Source organism: Bombina bombina, chromosome 1, assembly GCF_027579735.1.
Source record: "Bombina bombina isolate aBomBom1 chromosome 1, aBomBom1.pri, whole genome shotgun sequence".
NCBI lineage: Eukaryota > Metazoa > Chordata > Amphibia > Anura > Bombinatoridae > Bombina > Bombina bombina.
In genome coordinates this window covers 132,214,415-132,235,473 of record NC_069499.1, presented here as the reverse complement: position 1 = coordinate 132,235,473, position 21,059 = coordinate 132,214,415, and the positions used below count along the sequence as shown (strand labels likewise).

The 21,059-nt window shown below is 38.6% G+C and overlaps 1 protein-coding gene across 5 annotated transcripts in view; it reads right to left on the bottom strand.

Annotated features, from left to right (window-relative positions):
* Positions 1 to 21,059, bottom strand: part of SAMD4A (sterile alpha motif domain containing 4A) — a 380,149-nt gene that overhangs the window by 54,380 nt on the left and 304,710 nt on the right. For 3 of the 5 annotated variants that reach the window (XM_053697599.1, XM_053697602.1, XM_053697604.1), the window contains one exon: positions 19,392 to 19,620. In XM_053697599.1, the coding sequence (XP_053553574.1) occupies positions 19,392 to 19,620 (229 nt within the window). The remainder of the gene's footprint in view (positions 1 to 19,391; positions 19,621 to 21,059) is intronic. The other 2 variants (XM_053697600.1, XM_053697603.1) reach the window with 1 other exon arrangement.

The window sequence follows — 21,059 nt, the reverse complement described above, 5'->3', positions numbered from 1 at the left end:
GAAGCTCTCTCCTGCTTGATCTTAGCAATCAGACGAGGGAGCAGAGGAAATGGTGGAAACACATAAGCCAAGCTGAAGGACCAGAGCGCTGCTAGAGCATCTATCAGCGCTGCCTGGGGATCCCTTGACCTGGACCCGTAACAAGGAAGTTTGGCGTTCTGACGAGACGCCATGAGATCCAGTTCTGGTTTGCCCCATAGTTGAGTCAGTTGGGCAAATACCTCCGGATGGAGCTCCCACTCCCCCGGATGAAAAGTCTGCCGACTTAGAAAATCCGCCTCCCAGTTCTCTACTCCTGGGATATGGATAGCTGAGAGATGGCAAGAGTGAACCTCTGCCCATAGAATTATCTTTGAAACCTCCAACATTGCCAGGGGGCTCCTTGTTCCCCCCTGATGGTTGATATAGGCTACAGTCGTGATGTTGTCCGACTGAAATCTGATGAACCTGACCGCAGCTAGCTGAGGCCAAGCTTGAAGATCATTGAATATCGCTCTTAGTTTCAGAATGTTTATCGGAAGGAGTGCCTCCTCCTGAGTCCACGAGCCCTGAGCCTTCAGGGAGTTCCAGACTGCACCCCAGCCCAGAAGGCTGGCATCTGTTGTTACCATAGTCCAATCTGGTCTGCGGAAGTTCATCCCCTTGGACAGATGGACCTGACATAGTCACCAGAGAAGAGAATCCCTGGTTCCTTGATCCAGATTTAGTAGAGGGGACAAATCTGTGTAATCCCCATTCCACTGACTGAGCATACAAAGTTGCAGCGGTCTGAGATGTAGGCGGGCAAACGGTACTATGTCCATTGCCGCTACCATTAAAACAATTACTTCCATACACTGAGCCACTGAAGGACGAGAAGTGGAATAAAGAACACGGCAAGAATCCATAAGTTTTGACAATCTGGCCTTTGTTAGGTAAATCTTCATTTTTACCGAATCTATCAGAGTCCCTAGGAATGAAACTTTTGTTAGAAGTGATAGAGAACTCTTTTCTTCGTTCACCTTCCACCCATGGGACCTCAGAAATGCCAGAACAATGTCCGTATGGGACCTGGCGATTTGAAAAGTCGACGCCTGTATCAGAATGTCGTCTAAGTAAGGGTTTACTGCTATACCCCACGGCCTTAGGACCGCTAGGAGAGACCCTAGAACCTTTGTAAAGATTCTTGGTGCCGTGGCCAACCCGAAGGGAAGAGCCACAAACTGGTAGTGCCTGTCTAGAAAGGCAAACCTGAGAAAACAATGATGATCTTTGTGTATCGGGATGTGAAGATAAGCATCCTTTAAGTCTACGGTAGTCATATATTGACCCTCCTGGATCATAGGAAGGATGGTTCGAATAGTCTCCATCTTGAAGGATGGGACTCTAAGAAATTTGTTTAAGATCTTGAGATCTAAGATTGGTCTGAATGTTCCCTCTTTCTTGGGAACTACAAACAGATTTGAATAGAAGCCCTGACCCTGTTCCTCCTGCGGAACTGGGTGAATCACCCCCATAACAAGAAGTTCTTGAACACAATGTAAGAATGCCTCTCTCTTTATCTGGTTTGCTGATAAAAGTGAGAAATGAAATCTCCCTTTTGGAGGAGAGGTTTTGAATTCCAGGAGATAACCCTTGGACACAATTTCCAATGTCCAGGGATCCTGGACATCTCTTGCCCTAGCCTGGGCGAAGAGAGAGAGTCTGCCCCCTACTAGATCCATTTCCGGATCGGGGGCTGCTCCCTCATGCTGTCTTAGAGGCAGCAGCAGGCTTTTTGGCCTGTTTCCCCTTGTTCCAAGCCTGGTTAGGTCTCCAGACCGGCTTAGACTGGGCAAAAGTTCCCTCTTGTTTTGTGTTAGAGGAAGTTGAAGTGGCGCCACTCTTGAAGTTTCGAAAGGGCCGAAAACTAGACTGTTTGGTCCTTAATTTGTTGGACCTGTCTTGAGGAAGGGCGTGACCTTTTCCTCCAGTGATGTCAGAAATGATCTCCTTCAGTCCAGGCCCGAATAGGGTCTGTCCCTTGAAGGGAATGTTGAGAAGTTTAGACTTTGAAGTCATGTCAGCTGACCAGGATTTAAGCCATAGCGCCCTACGCGCCTGAATAGAAAAAACCTGAATTTTTAGCCGTTAGCTTGGTTAAATGAACAACAGCGTCAGAAACAAATGAATTGGCTAGCTTAAGGGCCCTAAGCTTGTCAATAATATCTTCCAACGGGGTTTCAACCTGTAGAGCCTCCTCTAGAGACTCAAACCAGAAAGCCGCAGCAGCAGTGACTGGGGCAATGCATGCAAGAGGCTGGAGAATAAAACCTTGTTGAATAAAAATTTCCTTAAGGTAACCCTCTAATTTTTTATCCATTGGATCTAGAAAAGCACAACTGTCCTCGACAGGGATAGTGGTACGCTTAGCTAGAGTAGAAACTGCTCCCTCCACCTTAGGGACCGTCTGCCACAAGTCCCGTGTAGCGGCGTCTATAGGAAACATCTTTTTAAAAACAGGAGGGGGAGAGAACTATACACCTGGTCTATCCCATTCCTTAGTAATAATTTTAGAAAACCTCTTAGGGATTGGAAAAACATCAGTGTAAGTAGGTACTGCATAGTATTTATCCAATCTACATAATTTCTCTGGGACTACAATAGCGTCACAGTCGTCCAGAGTTGCTAAGACCTCCCTGAGCAATATGCAGAGGTGTTCAAGCTTAAATTTAAATGTAGACATATCAGAATCAGGTTGAAGTATCTTCCCTGAATCAGAAAAATCACCCACAGATTGAAGCTCCCCTGCTTCAGCTTCAGTATATTGTGAGGGTGTATCAGACATAGCCACTAAAGAGTCAGAGAGCTCTGTATTTATTCTAGTCCCAGAGCTGTCTCGCTTTCCTTGCAAACCTGGCAGTTTAGATAATACCTCTGTAAGGGTATGATTCATAACTGTCGCCATATCTTGTAAGGTATACGCAAGGGGCGCGCTAGATGTACTTGGCGTCCCCTGAGCGGGAGTTATAGTTTCTGACACGTGGGGAGAGTTAGACGGCATAACTTCCTCCTTTTCAATTTCTTCTGGTGATAAATTTTTTAAAGCCAGAATATGGTCTTTGTAATCTATAGTAAAATCAGTACATCTGGTACACATTCTAAGAGGGGGTTCCACAATGGCTTCTAAACATAATGAACAATGAGTTTCCTCTATGTCAGACATGTTTAAACAGACTAGTAATGAGACCAGCAAGCTTGGAAAACAATTTAATAACTGAACAAGCAAAAAATAAAAACGGTACTGTGCCTTTAAGAGAAAAAAACAATCACATAAACTGCAAAACAGTGTGTATGATAGACTGAAATAGCATTGCCCCCACTTGCAAATGGATGATTAACCCCTTAGTTTCAAAACCGGATAAAAAAAAACGATAGACGTTTTTAAACAGTCACAACCAACTGCCACAGCTCTATTGTGGCTCCTACCTGCTCATACAACGACTTTGGGAGGCACAAAACCCCTGTAGAGGGGTCCTATATGTCAGGGGACTCCTTCAGGGAAGCTGGATGTCTCTAGCTGCAAAAACAACTGCGCAATTAAGGCGCGAAAATAGGCCCTTCCCAACCTGTACTCACAGTGAGAGGGCCTTAAAAAACTATCCCTAGGCAAAATATAGTCAGCCATGTGGAAAAACTGGGCCCCAGAATAAAGTTTTATCACCATTTGTAGAAAACGTTTATATACATCAAGCAAACGTTATATCTATTAAGTAATGAGAGTAAATAGTACAAATATTACCCTTTACAGAAAGCATGATACCAGAGTCGTTATTAAATCACTGTAATCAGGCTTACCTTAAATAAATCAGGTACTGTCAGCATTTTCTAGCATATCATCTCTCTAGAAAAATTTAAAACTGCACATACCTCAGAGCAGGAGACCCTGCACGCCATTCCCCCAGCTGAAGTTACCCATCTCTTCAGTTATGTGTGAGAACAGCAATGGACCTTAGTTACAAGCTGCTAAGATCATCAAAAAACTTCAGGCAGACTCTTCTTCACCTTTCTGCCTGAAGCCCAAATAGTACAACTCCGGTACCATTTGAAAATAAAAAACTTTTGATTGAAGATAAACTACATTAATTCACCACATCTCTCTAGCTACTTCCTTTCTTGTCGAGAGCTGCAAGAGAATGACTGGGAGTGGCAGTTAGGGGAGGAGCTATATAGACAGCTCTGCTGTGGGTGATCCTCTTGCAGCTTCCTGTTGGGAAGGAGAATATCCCACAAGTAATGGATGAATCCGTGGACTGGATACACCTTACAAGAGAAAACACTTATTTTATTAATACAGTTCCAACATCCTGAACTGAGAGTAAAAAAGCGTAAACGGGTGCAGTAAAAAGATATTGGGCATCCATACATACATCATCCAAGAACACCAAATGCATTCAAATCTTACAACAGCACATATATCTCCTATGTTAACTAGGCCTGGTCTACTGGTACAAGTCTAGAAATCCTGGTGTGCACACACAAAAAAAGGAGAAAAAACTTTTTTTTAGGCAGTTTATTTTAAAGAAATGTAGTGACCAGCGCTGGTACACTGAAATGCAAAAGCAAGCATGCTATTTGAAAAAATGTCCAGTTGTGTTAATAGGAAACAGTTTCTGTTGATATGGGCAACAATATGTTGAGTTATATTCCAAAGTATGTCATAGGTATATATTCCTTAAAACATGCATGTTGCGTAAGCAGAAGACAGTTAGCAAAATTAGTGCAGATAGCCATTCCATTTATGTGAGTATATGTGCCTCTGTTAGGTGCTTTACGTACTTGCAATGAGCCTGTTTAAGGCAGGGAATGTTACCTTCCGCAACTTGGCTTCTTCAGTCCCACTGCTACAGTGGTGACAGGATACAGACATCCTACCTGAAAGCCTTTACTCTCTCCGCTGCTTCTAAACGTTTAGTAATTCGCACCTCCTTAGACACTCACAATGATTGTGCAATGCTGTGTGCTGCTACTTGCTGTATCTTTAGCAGTTGTAATCCGGTTTGGAATGTACTGTATATACCTTGACTCCTTCAGAAACGCATTTGTTTGTATCTCATTCAAACAAACCAGCCAACGCGCATTTCACCCATAATTCTTTGCAAGAAGGGCTTTATCAGGGCTGTCAATCATTCTGTGAGTCATTCTTTTAACAGGTAAAACTTTTTTTTCTTTCGTTGTTACTTTTAAGTTGGATTGCTACTGTTCGACCTCACAGGTTGCTATTTTTCGTTATAAACAGTATCTATCACACAGCTTCATCATACTTTTAGCATCAGTATATCACACAAACTAGGGATTGACCTAGGCAAAAATCTGCTTGTCATTTCAGAGATAAGCTAAAGGAGAATACACTATATGTCTAGCTACATGTTATGCTGACATATGTGCTAAAAGGCGACTTTTCTTAAAGGAAAATGTTATCTTCTTAAGGCAAAAACACTTTTTTACCCCCCTCATATATTTTTGTGCTGTCACCTTCTGTCCTATGTATTAAATGTCATTTTAATGCTAAAACATATTTCAATGGTGGAGTATACAGCACTGTTGTGAATTACATCTATAGATATCCAAGTGGCTTATTACTTTCTAATTCACAGACCTTTGTATCTAGATCTATTAATAGAGAGCTCTCAGGAAGATAAAAAAAAAAACTTTTAAAGGGATACTCAGGTCAAATTAAATTCTCATGATTCAGATACAGCATGTCATTTTAAACAACTTTCCAATTTACTTTCATTAAAAAAAATGTGCAGAGTCTTTTATATTTACACTTTTTGAGTCACCTGCTCCTACTGAGCATGTGCAAGATATCACAGACTATTCGTATATGCATTTGTGATTGGCTGATTGCTATCACATGGTACAGGGGGAGTGGAAATAGACATAACTTTGAAAATTGAAAAAAATCTACTACTCATTTGAAATTCAGAGTAAATGCTATTGTATTTTTATCTAGCATTTGTTGATTATGCAAATCTACTGTGTTTACTGGTCCTTTAATGTCCTTATTACAGAAAACTCGCAAACTCTAACTTCTCGTTCAAACCACTAGGGGACAGTGTTTTTAGAACATACATCAATTTTGTTTCTTTTTGCAAAAGGCATTTGTCTTTAGACCAGGCCCAGTTAACGTAGGAGATATATGTGCTGTTGTAAGATTTGAATGCATATGGTGTTCTTGGATGATGTATGTATGGATGCCCAATATCTTTTTACTGCACCCGTTTACGCTTTTTTACTCTCAGTTCAGGATGTTAGAATTGTATAAAAAAAATAAGTGTTTCTTTCATATACTAAAAGAGTGCTGTATTCCCTGTCTTTTTAAGGATTTGCTATACCATGAGGTCCTAGTATTTCTTTTTCTAATAGTCAAAATTCAATATTCATATACATATATTAATGTGCATTTGCCTTCCGGGTTGCAAGAGCTGTGACATGAAAATGAGGCTTCATTGAGGTCTATGGGGAAATATGTAGAAACTTTTCATATACTTTCATTATTTGTTTTGCCCCCTTTAACCCTTTGAGTGCTAATGACGGCTCTGAGCCGTCACAGAGTTTCCCACTCTGGTGCTTATGACGGCTCAGAGCCGTCGCTAGCACTCTCCCACCTTGAGGGAGATCTGGGGGCCTGTATAGTGACAGGCATCGCCGGGACTTCCCGTTTTGCATGGTGACGTCACGCGCAATAACGTGATGACGTCACCGTGCAACTTTATTTATGCTTAGAAGCCTGTATCTCAGGCATCTAAGCAGCTACAGACCCCCAAGACCCACCATTGGAAAGGTAATCGTCTAACGTTTCTAACAGTGTAAGTCTTGGGAGTCTGAAAAAAAATAAAAAAAAGTAAAAAAAAAAAATTGTTAAAAAAAATAAATAAAAAACTTAAAAGATCTTAGCACCCAGGTGGGAAAGTGCATAGCACTCAAAGGGTTAAAGGGACAGTTTACTTAAAATTAAACTCTCATGATTCAAATAGGGAATGCAATTGTAAGCAATTTTTTTATTTATTTTTAGCATCAAATTTGCTTTGTTCTCATATGCTAATTTCTAAGCCCTTATAGGCCACCTCTTATCTCAGTGCATTTTGACAGTTTTTCACAGACAGCACTAATTCATGTGTGCCATATACATATTGTGCTCACTCCTGTGAAGTTATTTATGAGTCAGCACTGATTGGCTAAAATGCAAGTCTGTCAAAAGAACTGAAATAAAGGGGACGTTTGCAGAGGCTTATATACAAGGTAATCACACAGGTATCTTTATTTGAAATGCAAGAATGTAAGTTTAGATGCCGGCCCATTTTTGGTGAACAACCTTGGTTGTCCTTGCTGGTTGGTGGATAAATTCATTCACCAATAAAAAAGTGCTGTCCAGAGTCCTCAACTAAAAAAAGCTTAGATGCCAACTTTTCCAAATAAAGATAGCAAGAGAATATTCAGACAGTGTCCCTTTAACACTGCTATATACACAAAGTAATTGATTGTTTAACAAATAATATAACTTTAAAATACATCTGCATATTATTCTCAGACAAATCTGTTCTTTGCATGCTCCATTCGATCTAGTATTTAGGGACAGATTACAAGTGGAGCGGTATTTAACGCTCCTACACTAACTCTGCTAGAAGTAAGCTTTTTGCTTGTGTTGGGAAGCGCTCATATTACAAGATTAAAGTAAAAAGTTTTTGCTTGCGTGCTAACCTGATCCACGTAAAACGCAGAAGTTAGAATATCACAAACGCGTTAATGTATTCCCCCATAGAAGTCAATTGAGGAAAAAACACCCTACTCGTGCGCAAAACCCGATCGCATATTCTCAAGTGTGCTAACCCGACATAAAAATATGAATATTTCACATTCCAATGTTCTTCACATAGCAGAATACGTTCTATTTATTCATCAATACATATTTCAACATATATCTGATGGTATTTTGGTACTATATATATATATATATGATTATATATAACAAATACAGCAATCAGTCCAGCACTTTTTTTTAGGTAACCCTTCAATGGGTATAGCTTTTTACAGGTTTACCTTTGAAGTGCACGTTTGCCTGGGAGGCCTGGCATACTCCCATATATAATTCCAAAAGTAGACAATGGCAACAGCACTTTTCTTTAAAATACTTCTTCTTTATTTAGGCAACATTAAGATAAAAACATAACGACGTTTCGAGCCTCTTGGACCCTTACTCATGCTATGGATTAAGAACAAACATCTCCCTTATATACACCTGTGTATGGGGTGTGGCTTAATTAGTTACAAGATTTTACCTGAGCATAACCCATGTTGGTATCCCCAACTGGTCAGGTTCTAACTAAACATTTCATCCTTATTTCTAACATTTATTTCTCAACACTTAAATGTCTATTCGTATAGTTTAACATATATGCTTTTTTCATTATATTTCGAATAGACACAGGTCCACAATTGTAGTACACACGTATTTAAAAACAATTATAAAAACAAATGCAGATCATAATCCTTGTTTAATCCATTCGGATACAGAGTTTTCAGATTTTTTATCCACCATACTTCTTTCTTTTTAAGTAGCAACTCTCTATTGCCTCCTCTCCTTGGTTTAGGAATATGGTCTGAAACCTTAACTGGCTAACAGTATGCCCTGCTGTTATTTAATGTGATGAGACAGGTAATGATTATATATAGGTAGAGATATAAACAGATAAATATAGGAATATCTATTTATAAAAACATAGAACCTATTCCGCTATGTGTAGAACATTGGAATGTGAAATATTTACAGTAAATATACAGTATAACACTTTATCAAAGGGACACTAAACCCAACTTTTTCTTTCATGATTCAGATAGAGCATGCAATTTTAAGCAACTTTCTAATTTACTCCTATTATCAACTTTTCTTTGTTCTCTTGCTCTCTTTATTTAAAATGCAGGTATGTGATGCAAAAGTTTTGGTTGAGAACCTGGGTTATGCTTGCTTATTGGTGGGTAAATGTAAGTCTCCAATAAGCAAGCACTATCCATGGTGCTGAACCTAAAATGGGCTGGCTGCTAAGATTTACATTCCTGCTTCTAAAATAAAGACAGCAAGAGAACGAAGAAAAATTGATAATAGGAGTAAATTAGAAAGTTGCTTAAAATTGCATGCTCTATCTGAATCAATTTGGTTTCAGTGTCCATTTAAATATGAATATTACATACATATGATGTTAAATGTTTTTATCTACTTGACTGCAAAGGGCTCCAATGCACTATATGTGCATATATGTGTACATATTAGGGATGCACCGAAATTTCGGCCGCAGAAACGTTTTGGCCGAAAATGGCAATTTTGGCTATTTCGTTTTTTTTGCCTGTTATTTTCTGTAAAATGATTGTGTAGCATGTTTCAAATTTGATGGTAGCCTAGAGCTGCTGTTTAAGTTCATTACTTGACTTACTGTTCTGCATATAATGAGTTTTCTAGGACTATATTTGGATAATTGGTAAAAAAAACCCTGTTAAATATGATTCTGTTACATAGAACTAAATGAAGAATAATACAGTATATTGATATTTAGTATTATTTTAAGTAGAGATGCACCAAAATTTTGTTCGCAGAAACATTTTGGCCAAAATTGGCATTATTTTTTGCCTGTTTTTTTTTTCTTGGTAAAATTATTGTGTAGCATATTATTGTTTTAAGATATTTTTGTCCAATTTTAGAGTGTTACTTTCAATAAAAGTGTGGGCTTTTTTTATTGGCTCTAATTATGCAAAAAAAACAACAACAAAAAATATTTGAAAATAATTTGAAAAAATACATTTTCGATATCAGTTTCGGTTTTCGGCCAAGTGCATCCCGGATTTTTGGATTCGGTCCAGAATTTCCATTTCGATGCATCACTAGTACATATGTATTTATTTGTTTATATGTGTGTGTATATATGTCGTAAATACACATGTACACACATATAAACACACACACACACACACATATATATATATATATATATATATATATATATATATATATATATTTAGACATGTATATTTATGTATCTCATTGTTAAAGCCCTTTGCAGCCCTTTTTTTACTAACACCTGAGACCTCATATCTTTGAGCCCTTATCACTTTTTTGTGCAATATTTTTTTTAACAATTCTTATTAGATGGTGTTATTATGAGTGTAAATGTACTTTGTCCTGTATTTTTTATGTGTTTAGTGATACTTTTTTGCTTCAAAATAGTTAACCAGAGCTCTGAAGACGCACTATCCCGACGCGCGTTAACTTAAATTGCGCTCAAGTGATTGCGTTTACTTTCAACTTGTAATACGAGCGCTACACCCGATGCGCACAGACACCCGCGATAAACCCCTTTTCGTTCGCGTGTAACTGCTAGTGCGCCTTTCGTAATTGGGCCCTTAGTGTTTAATGTCCCTTTAAAAGTATATATGGCATTCTTCTTGTTTGCTGATAACTTACATAAACAGAAGTTGATCACTTCCATTTGGTAGCAGCATGGGTAATTCAGGTAGCACTGTGTGCCGCAAATAAGTAGCAGCAATGCAGTGATTAGTACAACTTCAAAGCCTTGTGGCTTTATTACAGCAGCGTGCAGTGCACACAGAAAGCTAATTGGGGGCATGGAGGGATGGATAAAATAAAACAATTAAAGGCCGCACAGTGACCCCCCCACAGGTCTTTGGTTGAACAAGATAGGGACCAAAATCTTCATGGACCTTAATGGCGATATATGCTGCAATGCTTACAACAGCAGCTTATGTAGCACACAATGGGGTCGATTTATGAAGCAGCGGATGCTGCTCCCGACCCACTCCGCTTCAGGCAGAAGTTAAGAAGCAGCGGTTGTAAGAGCTGCTCCTTAACTCGTCCACCAACTCTGAGGCGGCGGACAGCAATCAGCCGATCGGATTGATTGACACCCCCCTGCTACAGCGGATCATGTCCGCCCGCACATTAGTATATTGACCCCAATGTATCATCAGCCCTCATCCCCTAAAATGCTGTGTTAAGTCTTAATCTGTAATGAAAATACATTTCAAGCCAATACTTGGTAGAACTACCATTAACAGCATGTACAGCTCTTTTTTTTTCTTTTTTTTTTTAGAAATGTTACTGTTCACCTCTGGCCCTTGGAATTACTGTACATTCTTGTCACAATTGTTAGTGCACTGTCAAGTTGGATAAGTATCATTGTTTGACAAAGTTTCAAGTCCTACCAGAGCTTCTCATCCTGATTGAGGTATGGGCCTTTACTGGGGCATTCCAGGACACTTGATATCTAGTTGTCAAACCTGCTCTGTCATTTGAGTTTTGACTTATTTCTATAAAAAATGTTACCTGAATGCCATTTTTTTGCTGTACTGAAAGCAGCACTTTTTAAAAAAATTTTTTTTTTAAATGTAGGTTTCTGTCTGGAAATATTTTTTAAATTGTCCACATCCGCCACAGGCCAATCTATACTATGAACCAGAGGTATAACTAAAAACCACCTATGCTAAATAGTTTCTAAATGTTGAGTTTAGAAATACCCAATGTTTACACGTTCTTTGCTTTTTTGTAAGTTATAGGGCAATAAATACAAGTAGCACTTTGCTATTTCAAAACCATTTTTTTTTTCAAAATTAGCGATAGTTACATTGGAACACTGATATCTGTCTGGAATTACTGAATATCCCTTGACATGTATATATATTTTTTTTAGTAGTCAACCCAAAGTATTGATCTAGGCCCATTTTGGTATATACCATGCAACCATTTCACCGCCAAATGCGTTCAAATTAAAAAAAAAGTTCACCTGAAATTATTTACAAACAGCTTGTGCAATTATGACACAAATGGTTGTAAATGCTTCTCTGGGATCCCCTTTGTTCAGAAATAGCAGACATATGGCTTTGGTATTGCTTTATGGTAATTAGAAGGCCGCTAAATGCCGCTGCGACCCACATGTGTATTATGCCCAGCAGTGAGGGTTAATTAGGGAGCGTGTACGGTTAATTTTAGCTTTAGTGCAGTGTAGTAGACAACCCCAAGTATTGATCTAGGCCCATTTTGGTATATTTCATGCCACCATTTCACCGCCAAATGCGATCAAATAAAAAAATTGTTCACTTTTTCACAAACTTTAGGTTTCTCACTGAAATCATTTACAAACAGCTTGTGCAATTATGGCACAAATGGTTGTAAATGCTTCTCTGGGATCCCCTTTGTTTAGAAATAGCAGACAGGTAGCCCTCAGTTTACGCCGGGGTTAGGTTCCAGGAGGAATGGTTGTAAATTGAAACCATTGTAAATTGAAACCCAGTTTATAATGTAAGTCAATGGGAAGTGAGGGAGTTAGGTTCCATGCCCCTCTCAAAATTGACATAAGTAACACCTAATACATTATTTTTAAAGCTTTGAAATGAAGACTTTAAATGCTAAACATCATTATAAACCAAATAATATAGATTGTATCATCATCAAACTAAGTTTAATGAACAAAAACATTTGCTAAACATCACCTGATAAAATAATCACACAACAGACTGCATCATCATCAAACTAAGTTTAATGAACAAAAACGTTTTTTTACTTGCATTTTTCTGCAATCAGTTCTCTGCATTGTTAGCATGTTAGATAATATTGGGTCTGCACCTATTCTATGCATTTCAATCTGCAGTGATTAAGCAGTTAACCTCACCTCAAACTGCTGGACACTGGACAGGAAGATAATAGGGAAGTGCCTGCTAAATTTTGCTCGATAGATTTTGTCTGATCTGTGTACACAAATCCATTTAAAGCTGTTAAGTTGCATAACTTTGCTGCAAAACAAGCGGACAGCTCCACCTACTGGCTATTTTCATTAGTGCATTGCTTTCCAAAAGCTTTTCAATAGCAGTCACATGATTGAAAAAAAAGGTTGTTATTCTGAAACGGCGCAAATTGAACCGGCGTAAAACGAGGGCCACCTGTATATGGCTTTGGCATTGTTTTTTTTAGTTATTAGAAGGCCGCAAAATGCTGCTGTGCACCACACTTGTATTATGCCCAGCAGTGAAGGGGTTAATTAGGTAGCTTGTAGGGTTACTTTTAGCTTTAGTGTAGAGATCAGCCTCCCACCTGACACATCACACCCCCTGATCCCTCCCAAACAGCTCTCTTACCTCTCCCACCCCACAATTGTCCCCGCCATCTTAAGTACTGACAGAAAGTCTGCCAGTACTAAAATAATAGGCTTTTTTTTTTTTTATATCTATTCAGCTGTGATGGACCCCTCCCATATCCCCCCCAAACAACTCTCTAAACCTCCCCCCGCTACCTATTTGTCGCCATCTTGGGTACTTGCAGCTGTCTGCCAGTACCCAGTTTGCCCCCCCAATTTTTTTTTTTAAATATGAGTTTTTCTGTAGTGTAGCTGCTCCCTCTCCCCATCCTAGATCCTTTCATCATTATTTCCCCCCCTCCCTCTCCCTCCTTCCCATTCAATTACATTGGTGGCAGTGGTTGCTGCGCACGCATGCACGCCCCCCGCATGCACATACAGGAACCGGATGCCGGGTAGCGATGGGCCGCCCACCTGCCTCCATGCTAATGCTCCCACCCACCAACGATCTGCACCATCGCTACCGGTGCAGATAGGGCCACAGAGTGGCTCTCTCTGCATCAGTGGGTAAAAAAAATGGTATTGCAGGATGCCTCAATATCGAGGCATCACTGCAATACCATAAAAGCGGCTGGAAGCGATCCTGATCGCTTCTAACACTTGAAACCCTAGAGGACGTGCCAGGAACGTCCTTGGTCATGAAGAGTATTTTTTTGTAGCACATCCTCGGTCGTGAAGGGGTTAAAGGGATATGAAACCCACATTTTTTTTCTTTCATGATTCAGATAGAGAATTAGATTTTAAACAACTTTCTAATGAACTTCTATTATCAATGTTTCTTCATTCTCTTGCTGTCTTTTGTTGAAAAACAGGGACGTATGCTTAAGAGCCAGCCCATTTCTGGAGCAATATATGGCAGAATTGTTGCAAGAATGTTATCCATTTGCAAGATAACTAGATGGCAGCACTATTTCCTGCCATGTAGTGCTACAGATGCCTACCTAAGTATCTCTTCAACACGGGATATCATCGGAACGAATCAAATTTGATAATAGAAGAAAATTGGAAACTTTTTTTTAAAATTGTATGCTCTGTCTGAATAGCAAAAGAATATTTTTGGGTTTCATATCCCTTTAAAGGGACCTGAGATACTTGTCATTAAGTATACGTTTTTTTATATCTATAAGGTATTTTTTATTCTTAAAAAGCAAACCGCATTTGTTTTAATATAAATATATTATCCTACCTGTTTATTTATTATTTTAAATTCACTGTATCACCCTTAAGCACAGCATCCGTGTAAACGATGGAGAAAGTAATGTGCACTAAACCGGAAGTCATATTTCATACTGCTGTAAGCGCGGATGGATGCGCTCTCCAGCATAAGCAAAGACACAATTAATTTAATTGTCTTCATTTTCTAGCGGTTGCTGCCATCGTTATTGAATGTAAGCAAAGTACTTCAATAACACATTAGATTGATGCCAAGCCGATCCTCTATAGCACAGCTGTGAAGTAAATAGCTACACTGATACTATGAAGCTCACTCACACATTTGCTGAGAGCGAGCTTCATAGATTCAGTGGAGAGTTGGAGACTATTTATTTTAGTACGCATGCGCATTAGTGGATGCGGGAGCGCGGGTCACGTGACTCTTCGTCATAGTGTAACGTACGTTACAATATAGCGGCGCTCACCGCATTCTGTAGGCGGGGGTTTCCTACAAATATTAAAAAGTTTACAAATATGCATAGGAAGGTGAGATCATAAAACGATCTGTATAAACATGTAAATGATTAAGTAATATGCTAAAAACAAAGCATAATTTCTAAATATATTAGGTGTTTAATGTCCCTTTAACTAACAGATCTTATTAAACTCTGTAGTTCCTATTTTAACCCACGTAGCTACCTAACTAAAGCTCGCCCCAATCAGGCTTGAATGAGCTTACTCCAATTAGCACTGAGTACCAGTGAATTAGTGTAGAAAAATTACATTTTCATGATTCAGATACAGCATGTAATTTTAAACAACTTTCCAATTTACTTCCATTAAAAAAAATGTGCACAGTCTTTTATATTTACAATTTTTGAGTCACCAGATCCTACTGAGCATGTGCAAGAATTCACAGACTATATGTATGCATTTGTGATTGGCTGATTGCTATCACATGGTACAAGGGGAGTGGAAATATACATAACTGAAATTTGTTATAAAAAAATCTACTATTCATTTGAAGTTCAGACTAAGTGCTATTGCATTGTCTTGTTATCTTGCATTTGTTGATTATGCAAATCTAATGTGTTGACTGGTCCTTTAAAGGTTAGCCAATTAGGAACAGCATATCCATGTAACCACCAATCAACAGTAGTGTCCTTCCCCGAGAGGGAATTTAGCTATATGAAACACCTAATTAAAAATTAACCTAGTGTAAAAATATTATAAATAAAATTTTTGCAACAAAAGTCCCTTTCATTTTTTTCATTAAAACATCTTTATTTGCAGAGTGGGCCTATTCTTTAATAGAGATTGTACTCCAACACTAGTGGCCAGATTATAAATGGAGCACAATATATCGATTTCGCGGAAGTAATATTTGTGCTCCACTTTGTAATACCAGCGCACGCTTAAGTGTGCTGGTATTACAAGTTAGGAGCAATTGCAAGGAAGCATTGCGCTCACAAAAGCGCGCATCCATAGGCTCCAATGCCATCAGAGACAGCACAGAAATTAAGCGCAGCAAAGGGGGTAAGTCATGCAACAATGGCAGCAGTTTGCAAATATATACAGTATGTATATGCTTATAGACATATATTTGTGTGTTAACATGTGTATATACACATATTAACACATAAATATATATGTATAAAAGCATATACATATATATTTATAGGAAACATAGACCGCAATGTAAAAGCACTCAGTGACGTGTTTTTTTTCTAACACCCCACTCCCGCCAACTTTAAAGCACCAAAACCGCCTAGTGCAGTTGTTTTTTTATTAAATAGTAAAAAAAGATATAATGCCCTCTATTTTGAGGGCATATGAGGAATTTTTAGAAGATTAACCAGAGATCTAATCTCTGGTTAATTGTCTAAACGCTAATTGCTACCGCAAGCTCGCTGTAGAAATAACCAGTCACTTGTAATGGCTGGTTAAATATCATGCGTCTGCAAACGGGCAAATTTGCCCGTTTGGGGCTTGCGACAATTTAGCGCTCCACTTGTAATCTAGCCCTAAATCTGCCCGTTTATTATCAACTAAAATAATAAATCAAACTGTGTAGTTTTAATTAAAATGTTTAAGTGGAACTGCACCTGGTATATTATTCCATTCCCCTCTATCCCTTTCAGTACCTCTGTACAGAGACGAGGCATAACAGGAAATGCCTGCAGTGTGTTCTCACTGATTCTTTTTTTTTCCCTTTTCTTTTTAAAGGATCCAGACTTCAGGAAAAAAAATAGAACGTACTTAATGCTGTGCATGAGAATGGAGTGTGTATCACTTTTTTGTATTATCCGACCCTCCCTGTTAAAATAAATCGGTTGTTGGAATTAGTTTTTTCTGAGTGAAAGCGAGACAGCTTGTTTACTGATGAGTAAAAACAGCACTCATGTGGACAAGGTTATTTCTTTTTAAATTAAAGTTTAATAAGGAAAAGCCTTTTAACTGAAACAACATATTTTATTTTAATAAAATAGTTTACTGTGAAACAATCATAATAAATAAAAGAAAAATGGGGGAGATAGCACAATGGCACTGCCCCCCCCCCATGTCCTCAAAAAACCCAGTATGACACCAGGAAGTATTCACTACACTCTAATAGGGGCCCTAGCATTTGGTCCCCTGGAGCCTGGCCAGAGCTTGCATGAGAACTGTAGCATTTTGATGAAAAAAGTTGTATCCCCCGTCTTTCATGGAAATGTATTTCTTTTTGCTTCGGGATAATAATAATAACAAATCACAGCATGCTCTTGGCAGAGAGTTAATGTGCAGCATTGTTTTAGTTGTGTAGTCTGTTGTAGACTGGCAGTGCATGTAACATTCCACTAAACTAACTCCAGTTTAGCCAGGCACATTGTGCGCCGACAGTTTTGAAACTTCTATTCATACAATATAAAAGCACGCTGACAAAAGGGACTGGGCCTTATGGACAGGAAAACCATACATGGACCACACATTCTTAATGTGTGTGTAAATTACTGCATTATGCATAATTAAGGGATTATTAAACTCAAAATGTAATCTTCCTTAAAATGTTTAACGATGCAAAGTAAAGATAAAGAGGTAGATTATGAGGGGAGCGCTAACAGTTACGCACGTGCCTAAAGGGGTTTATTGCATTTTTTTGCTATATAAATCCACTGGGTTCAGATATATGCCCTTTTGTTATTTAATTTTTATATACTGAATCCTGTCACTGAGGTTTATTAAACAGTTCTAGTGAGAGTGCAATTATCTATTACAATATATGTATATATGTGTGTGCGTGGTGACAGTGTATACAGGGTATTTCTGGGTAAAGGCAAGGGGGGATACTTGCCTAGATGTGTTAATTGCCAATGCATTTTATATATATATACACACACACACATATATATATATACACATACTGTATATACACATACATATAATTGCACAAAAACGCATGCCGCAGCTAACCAACATGTATGAGCCATCACTCAGTAAGAACAGTACTAGTATAGTACTACTAGGCAGCGCATACTTGAACTGCATTTTCCACCAAACCTGGACACACAAATGGAAATCCGAACTGTCCGGGTTATTCCTGGACAGGTGGCAACCTTAATACATACATACATATACACACTCACTATAGATTACAAAATAGTTTTTCTTTGATCATTTATTAAAAAGTAAAATAATGTTGTAAATCAGTAAAATATTAAAGAATATGCTACTTTACAATAAGACAACAATTTCATCCAATCATTGCGTGTCCCACATGGCGCCCAGCTCGTGGCGCACACACTGATTGGATGAAGCCATATTTGTCATCACTCAGCTAAATTAAGTATTAGATGAGGGCGGAAGAATAGCTCAATGTTTACCATCTATAAATGGTAAATATTTAACAAAGGAAGCGCCTTTAAATATTTTAATGAATTAAAGAGCCACTATTTTCATAATTAATTGTATATACTGTGTTTTAATCAAACTTTAGAGTGATGGTAAATCCAAGCGCTTAAAATACGCTAGGATTTACCATCACTAAAAATAAACTGTAGTTTCAGTTATCACTTATTAAAAAAAAAAAAAGGGTGCTAAACTCACCCTTCTTCAACAAGGTGATGTTTCCACCTCTAAACCAATAGCCATCCGTGTCATCTGACAGTGTTCTGTATGCTAGTACGGCTATTGGTATAGAGGTGGAAACATCCCCTCATTGGTAAAAAACCACGTGCTGTAGCAGCCGGAGGCTCTGACTTTAGCGAGGGTGACGGTGAGTTTAACACCCTTTTTTAAATAAGTGATAACAGTTTAATTGTAGTGATGGTAAATCCTAGTGTTTTTTTTAAACGCTCTGATTTACCATCACTTTAAGAGAACTATATGCCAATTTAATATATATTTAAACTAATATTGACCCAGGTCTGCAACAGTGTTAAGTTTGACAGCAAATTTTGATTTAGTTTTAGTCATAGGGGCCGATTTATGTAGCTGCGAATGCAGCCGTTTCGGCTCGCCGGAAACATAACTATAAATTATAATGCAAAGTTTTGTAACTAAACATTTCATATTACAATCTCATACTGTCTAATATACCTTTATGTTCTAGGAATTAGAAATTACTAATTTTTCCACAGCTAAATTACATGAAAGGGGGCAAAATAAATAATGCAAGTATATTTCAAAGTGGTTTCAATATGCATAACTAAACATTTTATATACAAATCTCAAGGTATTTTCTGTCATTTTAACAGAAGAAAATATTACCATTAAAAAAAAAATTCTCAACACCATCTAACACACCACCAAGTCACAAAAAAGCATTTTCTTATAGATACAACAGCACACATATTTACCAAATAAAGCTTAGGTTTAATACTTAGGTTCCTGATGACGGCCATTCCGTGCAGGTGGAAGCTAGTTATCTATCTGCTCATTCATTAATCAAAGCTTTCATTCTCTTCTTAAAAAGATATTGTATTTGAAGTGACCACTAGTATAATACACACACACACATATATATATTAATAATGTATAACTAATAGAAAAAGCATCCTGCACATGAAATTAACATGGAGACAATAGGAATGAATAGCTACACACCTGCCGTCCTTGCTTTAGCATTGCAGGATTACTGGCTGTAGTTCGCTGTGTTGCACCCAGGAGGCTGCTGGGACCTAGAAGCCCAAGTCTGGAGCTAGGGAGGTTTCTTGAGGGTATCTGGAACTGGCGGGGGTTTCTTCTGGCTATTCCTGCACCTACAGACCCAGCTGTAGGCAAAGAGTTGGACTGTCCAAAGCCTCGGCTACCAATGAACACATCAACACTAGTCCTGTTAATGTTTAAATATTCAATGCCAACAAGTGTAATGTTTATAGAGAAAGCAATAGAATGAAATGATCATTACTTTAAGATGATGATGCAACGTTACAGCCTTTTTTTAACGCTATATTTATTTTCGATAATGAAATCAAAGGAGAAAGACACAAAATCACTTAAAGGGATATGAGACCCAACATTTTTCACTCATTTTTCAGACAGATCAGGGAAAAGCTAAGGAGCGTGCACGTGTCTGGAGCACTATATGGCAGCAGTTTTGCAAGAATGTTACCCATTTGCAAGAGCACTAGATGGCAGCACTATTTCCTGCCATGTAGTGGTCCAGACACCTACATATGTATCTCTTCAACAAAGAATACCATGAAATCAAAGCACATTTAATTACAAAATTAATTTTTTTTATTTTTTATTTTTTTAATTGTAGGCTCTGTCTGAATAAAAAACAGAATTTATGCTTACCTGATAAATTGCTTTCTCCAACGGTGTGTCCGGTCCACGGCGTCATCCTTACTTGTGGGATATTCTCCTCCCCAACAGGAAATGGCAAAGAGCCCAGCAAAGCTGGCCATATAGTCCCTCCCAGGCTCCGCCTACCCCAGTCATTCGACCGACGGACAGGAGGAAATATATATAGGAGAAACCATATGGTAACGTGGTGACTGTAGTTAGAGAAAATAATTCATCAGACCTGATTAAAAAACCAGGGCGGGCCGTGGACCGGACACACCGTTGGAGAAAGCAATTTATCAGGTAAGCATAAATTCTGTTTTCTTCAACATAGGTGTGTCCGGTCCACGGCGTCATCCTTACTTGTGGGAACCAATACCAAAGCTTTAGGACACGGATGAAGGGAGGGAGCAAATCAGGTCACCTAAACGGAAGGCACCACGGCTTGCAAAACCTTTCTCCCAAAAATAGCCTCCGAAGAAGCAAAAGTATCAAATTTGTAAAATTTGGCAAAAGAGTGCAGTGAAGACCAAGTCGCTGCCTTACATATCTGGTCAACAGGAGCCTCGTTCTTGAAGGCCCATGTGGAAGCCACAGCCCTAGTGGAGTGAGCTGTGATACTTTCAGGAGGCTGCCGTCCGGCAGTCTCAAAAGCCAATCTGATAATGCTTTTAAGCCAAAAGGAAAGAGAGGTAGAAGTTGCTTTTTTACCTCTCCTTTTACCAGAATAAACAACAAACAAAGAAGATGTTTGTCTGAAATCTTCAGTAACCTCTAAATAGAATTTTAGAGCACGGACTACGTCCAAATTGTGTAACAAACGTTCCTTCTTTGAAACTGGATTCGGACACAAAGAAGGTACAACTATCTCCTGGTTAATATTTTTGTTGGAAACAACCTTCGGAAGAAAACCAGGCTCAGTACGCAAAACCACCTTATCTGCATGGACCAGATAGGGCGGAGAACACTGCAGAGCAGATAACT